Source organism: Podarcis vaucheri (assembly GCF_965113315.1).
Source record: "Podarcis vaucheri genome assembly, chromosome: 13".
NCBI lineage: Eukaryota > Metazoa > Chordata > Lepidosauria > Squamata > Lacertidae > Podarcis > Podarcis vaucheri.
The window spans coordinates 10,984,201-10,995,193 of record NC_138751.1 but is presented as its reverse complement, the minus strand read 5'-3'; the positions used below and the strand labels follow the sequence as shown (position 1 = coordinate 10,995,193).

The 10,993-nt window shown below is 48.1% G+C and overlaps 1 protein-coding gene across 4 annotated transcripts in view; it reads right to left on the bottom strand.

The window, feature by feature from the left end:
• Positions 1–7,976: 7,976 nt before the first annotated feature.
• The window catches only part of CHD8 (chromodomain helicase DNA binding protein 8), a 69,335-nt gene continuing 66,318 nt past the window's right edge, over positions 7,977–10,993 (bottom strand). For all 4 annotated transcript variants that reach the window (XM_082195727.1, XM_082195730.1, XM_082195728.1 and 1 more), the window contains 2 exons: positions 9,780–9,902; positions 7,977–9,358 (listed from right to left, as the gene is read on the bottom strand). In XM_082195727.1, coding sequence (XP_082051853.1) covers positions 8,861–9,358; positions 9,780–9,902 — 621 coding nt within the window. In that variant the 3' untranslated portion in view covers positions 7,977–8,860. The remainder of the gene's footprint in view (positions 9,359–9,779; positions 9,903–10,993) is intronic.

Sequence of the window (10,993 nt, the reverse complement as noted above, 5' to 3'; positions counted from 1 at the left end):
CTTCCCTCTGGGGGCAGGAAACTGCAAACTCCCCATTGTCACCTGGAAAGTACTCATGGGGAGGGGGAAAGGAGGAACCAGCTGGGTGACTGGACACTCAGGTTACCACCACAACTCCTCCCTCAACCCCTCCTTTCTGTAATGTATGCATGATGTCAACCCCTTCTGTAATGTATGCATGATGTCAACCCCTCCTTTCTGTAATGTATGCATGATGTTTCTGGGGGTGGGCTTAACCTGGAGGATGGGAATTTCAAAAGTTTTTATAAGGCCTTGCAGGCCATTGTTCTGGGTCTTTCCTCTCTCTTGCAAGGGAAGGGAACCCTGTTGCAACAGTTCAATAAAGGCCAAGCCTACAGGCTGCTGTTTTGCTCCAAGTTATCCTGGTTGGTGTCTTTGTTTTTGTCCAAGGGAGCCCTCAGATTTTTCCGTTAACACTGCCATCAAGGTTGTGTCATCTGCATATCTGAGGTTGTTGATATTTCTTCCGGCAATCTTAATTCCGGCTTGGGATTCATCCAGCCCAGCCTTTCGCATGATGAATTCTGCATATAAGTTAAATAAGCAGGGAGACAATATACAGCCTTGCCGTACTCCTTTCCCAATTTGGAACCAATCAGTTGTTCCATATCCAGTTCTAACTGTAGCTTCTTGTCCCACATAGAGATTTCGCAGGAGACAGATGAGGTGATCAGGCACTCCCATTTCTTTAAGAACTTGCCATAGTTTGCTGTGGTCAACACAGTCAAAGGCTTTTGCATAGTCAATGAAGCAGAAGTAGATGTCTTTCTGGAACTCTCTGGCTTTCTCCATAATCCAGCGCATGTTTGCAGTTTGGTCTCTGGTTCCTCTGCCTCTTCTAAATCCAGCTTGCACTTCTGGGAGTTCTCGGTCCACATACTGCTTGAGCCTTCCTACTCTTCCATAACTCGGGTCCCCCCCCCCCAGTATGATCCATTCAGTATGATCCATTCAGTTTATAAATTCCATCAAGTTTCCCTACGAGCCAATGAAGCTGAAGGTTTCTCAAAAGCGACCGAATTCTGGACCTGGGGTCCTGTAGAGAAGCCGCTGCTAAAACTTAATTTTGCTGCAATCTTACGGGGTGTCACTTTTGGCTAGAATAACCTGTAATATTAAAATTTAAAAGTGGACTGCACTGCAGGGTCCGTTGTCCGCTACTCTTTTGCAAGCCGAGAGGTAGGTAAGGCAAGAGTTATGCGGGCCATGGGTCTGACTCAGTATAAGTTCTGGGCTTCTTGGGTCCCACAACTAAGACTACGGCGAAATTCGGAATTTGTCCACTGCTTCCTATAATAAGCGGCTACCATTTCCTCTCGCGGGGAGCTGCTTAAAAATGGCTTCTGTCATGTGAACCCGGAAGTTCCATATCCAGACAGCTAGATGGCTTGCTACATTTCGTGGCTCTCTGATCAGCTTGACACAATCAAATCACCGCGCGGGCTTCAGGTCCCACCAGCTGGCCATTTGGCCGGAAGAGCGCATGCGCGGGAGCACAACCGTGCAAGAGCGCTCAGCATGCAAATAGTACACGACCAGTTAACCTCATTTGCTGTCCAGTTACGTCATCGTGGCCTTCAGTGCACGGTTGCTCCTTTCCAAGTGTTGTACAGCGATTCCATACCTGCCAAGATTTCGCAGATGAAAATAGGGACATCCTTCTGTAATAATAATAATAATAATAATAATAATAATAATAATAATAATAATAATAATAATTTGATTATTTGTACTCTGCCCATCTGACGAGTTTGCCCCAGCCACTCCGAACAACTTCCAGAATTTACAAAAAGGCAATAAAACATTAAACAACTTCCCTATGCAGGGTTTTTTAGTTACCGTATTTTTCGTCCTATAGGGCGCATGGCCCATAGGACGCACCTCGTTTTTTGAGGGGAAATGAATAAAAAAAAATTATTTCCCCCCCCCCGCCCTGGCTGCCGCCCCAAGCCTTGCACTCACCTGCCCGAAGCACGGGGCACCCTCCAGAGGGCTCCCCGTGCTTCGGGCGACAGGCTGCCTCCCCAAGCCTCGCGCGCTCGGCGGGACCTCCTGCCGGGCGCACAAGGCTTGCGGACACTCGCGGGGGCTGCAGGCTGCTGTCCGCAAGCCTTGTGAGCCCGCTGGAACTCCCACCCGGCTTGCAAGGCTTGCGGATAGCTTCCTGAAGCCTGGAGAGCGAGAGGGGTCGGTGCGCACCGATGCCTCTCGCTCTCCAGACTTCAGCGAAAGCCTGCATTCGCCCCATAGGACGCACACACATTTCCCATTCATTTTTGGAGGGGAAAAAGTGTGTCCTATGGGGCAAAAAATACGGTACTTATCTCCTTGGTTTGGGATCGGAGAACACCATATCCTCCAACATTTATCCGATGAAAATAGGGATGCCCTAACATGCCCTCCTGGGGACGCAGGTGGCATTGTGGGTTAAACCACAGAGCTTAGGACTTGCCAATCAGAAGGTCGGCGGTTCGAATCCCTGCGACGGGGTGAGCTCCCGTTGCTCGGTCCCTGCTCCTGCCAACCTAGCAGTTCAAAAGCATGTCAAAGTGCGAGTAGATAAATAGGTACCGCTCCAGCGGGAAGGTAAACGGTGTTTCTGTGCACTGCTCTGGTTCGCCAGAAGTGGCTTAGTCATGCTGGCCACATGACCCGGAAGCTGCACGCCGGCTCCCTCGGCCAATAAAGCGAGATGAGCACCGCAACCCCAGAGTCGGCCACGACTGGACCTAATGGTTAGGGGTCCCTTTACCTTTACCTTTACCTTTACCATGCCCTCCAGCATTTCTCTGATGAAAATGGGGATGTACCAAGGAAAAGTGGAACACTCCAGGATCAAGTCAGAAACTGGGATGGCTTCTGTAAATCCAGGACTGTCCCTGGAAAATAGGGATACTTGGAGGGTTTGTGTTACCAGGTGGCAAAGCAGAACAAGGGGAGAGAGATTTGCACCTCTGGGACACTACAAAGCCTTTTGCAAGGGGAGCAATATTTTAAATACTGCCTGCATGGCTGTCTCCAAAAAGCATTAGCGATCATAACCATTTGGTTACTGTGCCAAGGGAAAGAAGAGGGAGGTAAAACAGTGCGAATGCGAGTTGCTTGAAATTGCGGGAGGAGAACAATGCTGTGGTGCTCAGGTCCTGTTTATGGTCCTGCCAAAGGTATCTAGTTGCCCACTGTGAGAACAGGATGCTGGAATAGATGGGCTTTTGGCTTGGGCCAGCAGGCTTTTCTTGAGAACGCAGGCCACTCCTACTGGATCAGGCCAATGGGCCATCTATTCCCGTACGAATCAAGCACGAGAATACTCTCCTTCCCTTCTGCGCTTCCCAGCAACTGGTATTCAGAAGCATTGGTGGCTCTGAATAATGGCAGAGTATTATGTACTGAAGTTCTCACCCTGGGCTAGCAGGGGGATACTGTATATAGTTTTCACTCAGGTCCACATATGCAAATAAGGAATTGGAAGTGACGTTCAGTGAATGGATAGTTACAGAAAGTTGTTACTGTTGCCTTGTAGTTGAGCTCTATATAAGTAGGTTGGCTGAACCCTTCAGCCCAGTTCTGTTCTGGCCTGTGAATAAACAAGAGCTGTCTGAAGAATCGCTGTGTCGTCTGATATGTTCACCCACAACTTAACACAGAGCGTAGCCCTCTCCTCCGTGAATTCATCTAGCCTTCTTTTAAAGCTGTGCAAATTGGTGGCCATCACTGCCTTCTGTGGGTGTGAGTTCTATAGTTTCTACGTGCAGCGATGTCCTTTCTTTTGCCCATCCTGAATCTTCCAACATTTAGTGTCATCGAATGTCAAGTTCTAGTATATTATGAGGGAGAAAAAGGTCTCTATCCACTTTCAACATGGCATGCACAAATTTTATAAACTTCTATCACCTCTTAATCATTTGGCTACGAGATTGCCCCAAAATATTGATGTTTTGTTTTGACCTACAAATGTAAAGGAAGAAGCAAATATCTGAGTAAAGTAGGGCAGAAGAGGTGGATTGGGTGGTGGAGACTCATTGCTCACTTTACATCAGGTGTAGGGAACTTCTGACCTTCCAGCTGTTGCTGAATTACAGCTCCCATCATTTGGCCAGGCTACTTGGGACTGATGGGAAGTGTGGTTCAGCTACAGCAAGGAGGCCAACCATTTCTCCAAGCCTGCTTTACAGGAACTGCTAGATATCCTGCAAAACCACCTCTGCCAAAACCAATGGTACCCAAATGAAATCTGGACCAAAGTTTCTACCACTGGAAGACTTTCGCCTATAGCTTCTCTTCAAGAAAATTCTGTCAACGGTGTCCAAAAAGCTGCCAACACTAACTTAGGAAAAGCTCAAGCTGTTGGCTGCAGTTGACAGAGCTGACGGTCAAGACACCCACAGGAGAGTTCTTGAAAACAAAATTTGCCTTCAAAATAAGAGCAAGTATGACAAAAACAGAAGTAAAATGACATCTATGCACAAGAGCATATGGCTGCTTGATGAAAGCTTGCCATGTTCCATCTCAGTAAGCATGTGTAGTGAAAGAGAAAAGGAGGCTGTGCTCTGGTTTTGGCGGATGATTAGGTCCCTAGCCTAGATAAAAATTGGCAATAATGCTGCTCCTGATGTAAAAATTGGGGTTTGGTTTTGGCTGCCCAGCTCCTCATGGGACTCTTGAGTCCCTCACGTCTGTGATCAGTCAGAGAAGGATGTATGGAGGCAGGATCCAGTGGAAAACAAGGCAGGTATTTTTCTGTTGCCTCAGAGTTCCCTCTTCTCCTTTCAAGGAGGGAGAGACCATGAACAAAATTGTGCAGGAACCTTTAAAGATTTTCAACATTGTCCAACCCCCTTAGCCAAAGAACACCCCCAAATCATCCATCTATCATAGGAAGCTGGTCTACAGCAGAAATCCTGTCTGCTAGGATACCTAAAAATGGTCGCTGATTGCATTACCTGGCCATTCTTTTGTGGTTAATACTTTAGCTCCTGAATCCAGGTCACAGGCTCACCCTATTCATACACAAATATGCCGTTAAAACAGGATTTGTTAGTGAAAAGACAATGGGAAGGCTTTCCCCATTTGCCTCCCTTACTGCAGAGGAATATTTGGGGTCATTGGGAGAGTCAAACTGGCTTCAGGATTGCTCTCCTGTACTATTTCAGACACATGATTTATATATTTAGATGTGTGTGCATTTATGAATATTTATTCCGTATTTGAGACCTTAGAATTCTTATAACACCCCTTTGTCCGTTAAAAGCCAGTGCTTAGTGTGTGTACAAAGTGCCATAATTTTTATTTTTAGTCCATGGCACCTGTTGTGTTCTGGCACCCACAGCTCTTTTATCAATTACAGATAGGTAGCCGTGTTGGTCTGCCATAATCAAAATAAAAAAATTCCTTCCAGTAGCACCTTAAAGACCAACTAAGTTAGTTCTTGGTATGAGCTTTCATGTGCATGCACACTTCTTCAGATACACTGAAACAGAAGTTGGCAGATCCTTCTATATAGTGAGAAGGTGGGGAGGGGTATTACTTAGAAGTAATTTTATCAAGTGATGAATGCTGGCACCTCATTTTTAACCAAATGGAATCATCAATGTATTTGATGCTTGAACTTTGAAGCACCACTAGGGTCTAGCTTATTCAGTTAGAAGCGTTATGCTAGCTCTTAAAGGCAGACCAGGGCTTGGGGTAGGGCAGGGTGGTAAAAGGAAAGTGTTAAAGCTCAAAGCTAGCTGCCCTAGTAAGGCAGCTCTCCACCACTGCCTATAGCGACTGTCAGTTTCTCTCCATGATTTTAGATGGGGGTCTTTTCCCCAGCCCTACCTGGAGATGCCAGGGATTGAGCCAGTAATGAGCAACAACTATAAGCCATAATATTTGGACTCTGCATGCCAGTTCCTGGGCTCAAATGGCTGATCACACGTTTTGGCTGTGGGTCCCTTCTTTCAAGGTGCTTTATGCCTAACTGGTGCAGGTAGCCACCAAAAGGAGGGATGGATATTCTGTCTTGAACCCAAGTCATTGTTCCAAACAAACCAACATCATATTTGACAGCTAAAGTTTCAAAGAGGATCAGATAAATCTATGGAAGACTCACACTTTTAGCCACAATAGCTGTGTCTCACCACAGCTGTCAAGAGGCAGCGTTCCTCTGAATGCCAGTTGCAGGGAATCACAAGAGCCGAGAATGCCGTTGTGCTCCTATAGGCAACTGCTTGGCCGCTGTGATAACAGGATGCTTTGGCCTGATGCCACAGGGCTCTCAAGTTCACAAATTACAGCAACTTGCAAAAAAAGGAAGAGGCAGCATGGGAAAATTGCTTGGCTGAGAAATCATCCTTGCAGCTTTTTCATTTTTTAAACGGAGAAGCAGCCTGGATAGCTCAGTTGCTTAGTGTGCTGCTGCTAACACCACGGCTGCAGGTTCGATTGCCATATGGGACAGCTGCATATTCCAGCATTGCAAGGGGTTGAACTAGATGACCCTCAGGGTCCCCTCCCCAACTTTACAATTCCGATTCTCAGTGGGAGAGCTACAATCCATCTATTGGAACATAGGAAGTCATACTGAGTCAGACCACTGGTCCATCAAACTCAATATTGTCGACACTGGCTGGAACTGGGTCTTCAGGGTTCCCAGCAGACATCTCTCCCAACCCCAATTGGAGACGTAGGCAATTGAACCTGGGATGTTCTACACACAAAGCAGATGCTCCTCTCCTGAGCTGTGGCCCTTCTGATGGAGGGTAGGCTTTTCAGGATCAGAGCAAAAACAGGGCACCGTGAAGGATGCTCCTAGGCGCATGTGCTGAAGGACACAGTGGACGTTATTGCCAGGAAAGCATGCCAAAAAATTGCAGCCTGAATCGATGGTAGGGAGAGTTTGAGGGTATGAAATAATACCGTATTTATTGCTCTGCAAGACTCACTTTTTCCCTCCTAAAAAGTAAGGGGAAATGTGTGTGTGTGTGTGTGTCTTATGGAGCGAATGCAGGCTGCGCAGCTATCCCAGAAGCCAGAACAGCAAGAGGGATTGCTGCTTTCACTGCGCAGCGATCCCTCTTGCTGTTCTGGCTTCTGAGATTCAGATTATTATTTTTCTTGTTTTCCTCCTCCAAAAACTAGGTGCGTCTTGTGGTCCGGTGTGTCTTATAGAGCGAAAAATATGGTAATTTAAAAAAGGTTGTTACAGCACAGAAGGCTAACTTACACCAAATCAGACTACTGGGCAGTCTAGCTCTGTATTGTACACTGCCTAGCAGCACTTTTCCTGGGTTTGAAAGAGGAGCTTCCTTCTCCGAGCCTTTGACTGAAATTGGGACCTTTAGTGTACAAAGCATGAGTTCTGCTACTAAAACAGGTATGAGTTGTCCCAAACAGATATACAGTGGTACCTCGGGTTACAGACGCTTCAGGTTACAGACTCCACTAACCCAGAAATAGTACCTCGGGCTAAGAACTTTGCTTCAGGATGAGAACAGAAATTGCACGGTGGCAGCAGGAGGCCCCATCAGCTAAAGTGGCACCTCAGGTTAAGAACGGTTTCAGGTTAAGAACGGACCTCCAGAACGAATTAAGTTCGTAACCAGAGGTACCACTGTACTACCTCTTAGGAAGTGGGGGGGAGGGGAGGCACTGTCTAGATCCTAAGTCTTTACTTCAGTGGTGTCCAAACTTTTTTCAAAGAGGGCCAGGTTTGATGAAGTCAAGGGCCGTGAAGGCCGATCGAAGGGCCAACCAAAGTTGTTGACCTTTTCTTTTTTAAGGAGTGAAGTTGTAGAGGTTTTTTGGGGGGGATTTTACCCCAGGAAATAAACTGCTGCAGGGGTCGGATTAAACCGACTGGCGGGCCGGATTAGGCCCCCGAAACGGACTTTGGACATGCCTGCTTTACTTGGACTTCGCATGACTCTTTATTTGCAAGGACGAAGAGAGAAACACACACCAGACAACACAGATGCACGTCCCAATTCTCAGGAAGATTTTTATGCAATTGATACAACAGCATGGAGGAGTAGGATGGGGGGTGGAATTGGTTTTTTCTCTCCCGTGTGTGTGTGTGTGCATTTTGTTCCTTTTATTAAAAAATGAAAGAAAAAAAGGAGAAATCCAGCTACAGGAAGCTCTACCTTCTCTTCCCCCCACAGCCCCTTGCCACCCCACCCCCCAAAAACCCACCCTCCGTGACTTGACTCCCCCACAAGTTCAACCCCACAGCCTCGGCCATATTACACAAGACATATTACATATTTATAAATATAAACCCCACCCACATGGAGACAGGGGGACGGAGAGAAAGGGGGAGGCCCCACCCTCTTTTCGCATTTATGTTACAGCACATGAACCTGGGGTGGGGGGGAGAGGGAGGGGGGAGGGAGGGAAGGGCAGGAGAGAAATGGAACAGGCTGTGGGGGGAGAGCCAAAAGGGGAGTGGGGCAGGGGGAGAAGAGGAGCTGCTAACTATACCCAGATCGTTTCGACTAGACAGGGCCCCCGCTGTGGTCTTGCTGCCCAGGCAGATCAAGACTGCAGCTCACAAGAACAGTTTCACAATGGATACCAAATGCCGGCAGGGCTCGCCAACCAAACCAACAGCCATATTTTGTTAAAAAAAGAAAAACAGTAAGCCACGCAAGGAGAGCGGTTGCCTAACCGGACCTTCCCGGGCTGGAAGGAACCTCTCGTTTTTTTGCCCTTCCCGCAAGCCACGTGTGTGTCGGAACGAGGGAGAACCCAACTGGCCTGTCCCTGGGCCTGTCAAATTCAACAACGAGGAGACGGCTAAGTCCCAGTCAACTGGACCCTGTTTTGCGTCCTGCCCATTTGCGGGCGCGAAAAATGCTCAGTCGTCGCCCTCCTCGTCGCCCTCCTCGCTGGAGTCGGAGTTGGCTGGCATCATGGGGTCGTCGTCGAGCAAGGAGAAGTCCCGCTCCGAGCTGGCGTAGCCCTGAGACAAGTCGTCCATCTCGTCTTCCTCGTCGTCCTCGTCCACGGCTTGTGGGTGACCCAGGTGCAAGGCACCCGTGGCGTAGCCGGGGTGGCCCAGGCCGGGGTGGAGCAGGGCTGCGGCAGCGGAGGACGAGGCGGCGGAGGCTGAGGCGGCAGCGGCGGCAGTCGAAAAGGGCATGTACTGTAAGGGAGAGCCGTGGGCCGTGCTGGCCTGGAAGTGGGCATGGTGCAAGGAGAGGGGCCCCGCGGCGCCCAGCTGGACCCGCCCGGCACCCATCAGAGCCATCATGTTGGAAAACTCCATGGGGGTCTGGCGGCCCCGCTTCTGGGCACTCTCGGCCCCAACTGGTCCGGGAAGGAGGCGGTTCATGGTGGGATCGGGCAGGAAGCTCTAGGGAGAAGTAAAAGAGAACACTGCGTTGCAGGGGGTTGGACTAGGGGGGCTTTTGCCTCCCTTCCAACTCCACAATTCTATGATTCTAACACTTGGAGGAGGGAAAAATCTAGTAGGCTATTCCCTTCCCTCCCATCTTTATTGCCTGCCTCAAACTGTCTCCATGCGTGCCATTTGTAGGGCATGTCTCTACACAGATCACCAGGGAGAATGCAAAACTCTTAAAAAAAAATAAATGATAAAGGAAAACTGTAAAGGGTGTGAGTTTTTTCAGCTGCCATTTTTAACAGCAAATAAAAATCAAGACTCTTATTACCGAACGGCTATAGAAAGAAACAAGAAGCCTTTTTGGCTAGCTATAATAGGACAGGAAATTCCAGATGCAAAGAGCGAGAGGGAATGCCTGCGGTTTAATCACCTTCTTGCCGTTAGCAGAGATGCTGGCTGCCTGCATCCGCTCCAGACCCATCAGGCAGGCCGGCTCTATTGGAACAGGCTTGGGAAAGCGAGGCCACCTGTGCTTCCGCCGCTCCTCCATGTACTGGCGAGAGGAAAAAAGAGGTAAGAGTTAGTCGCTGCCCCGTGGAGCAAGGGTGGGCCATGTGTCTCTGAACCCTGGAGATCCAGAAAAGGTTTGTTTCAGTTGTTTTGTACAAAATCAGGCTCCCTTCTACAGACTGCTATCAGAAAGAGGGCATCGTAATCTGTACTAGGATCCCCTATGCTGACGGGAAGCAATAATCCAGAGGCAGAGAGAGCACAAATTACTTGGATCAACAGGGAAATCTTGAGGAGTTCAAATCCATGAGCATCGGGACAGTCTTAACGTCTCAACCTACCTAAAAAAGGTCACCGTGAGGATAAAATGGGAGCAAAGGAGAGAACAGCCACTTGTGCTACCCTGAGACTATTAGAAGATATAAATGATGATACAAAATAAAAAAATTCCTTCCAGTAGCACCTTAAAGACCAACTAAGTTAGTTCTTGGTATGAGCTTTTGTGTGCATGCACACTTCTTCAGATACACTGAAACAGAAGTTGCCAGATCCTTCTATATAGTGAGAAGGTGGGGAGGGGTATTACTCAGAAGGGTGGTGGGAATGGGAGATTGGCAGATAGCTGAGATGAGCCTGTTGACGACTCTTAACGACTGTAATAGGTCTTACAGGAAAAGGCAAGGGGTGAGAAGGTGAGAAATGGCTTAGTCATGTATAATCTCAGCTATCTGCCAATCTCCCATTCCCATGCACACGAAAGCTCATACCAAGAACTAACTTAGTTGGTCTTTAAGGTGCTACTGGAAGGAATTTTTTTATTTTGACTATGGCAGACCAACACGGCTACCTATCTGTAAATGATGATACAGTCGTACCTTGGAAGCCAAATGCCTTGCGAATCGAACGTTTTGGCTCCCGAACGCCACAAACCCGCAAGTGAATGCTCTGGTTTGCAAATGTTCTTTGGAAGCCGAACATCTGATGCGGCTTCCAATTGCGTGCAGGAAGTTCCTGCAGCCAATCGGAAGTCACGCTTTGGTTATCTAATGTTTTGGAAGTCGAACGGACTTCCGGAACGGATTCCATTTGGCTTCTAAGGTACAGCTGTAATAAGTGAGTAAATATGCCAGTCAA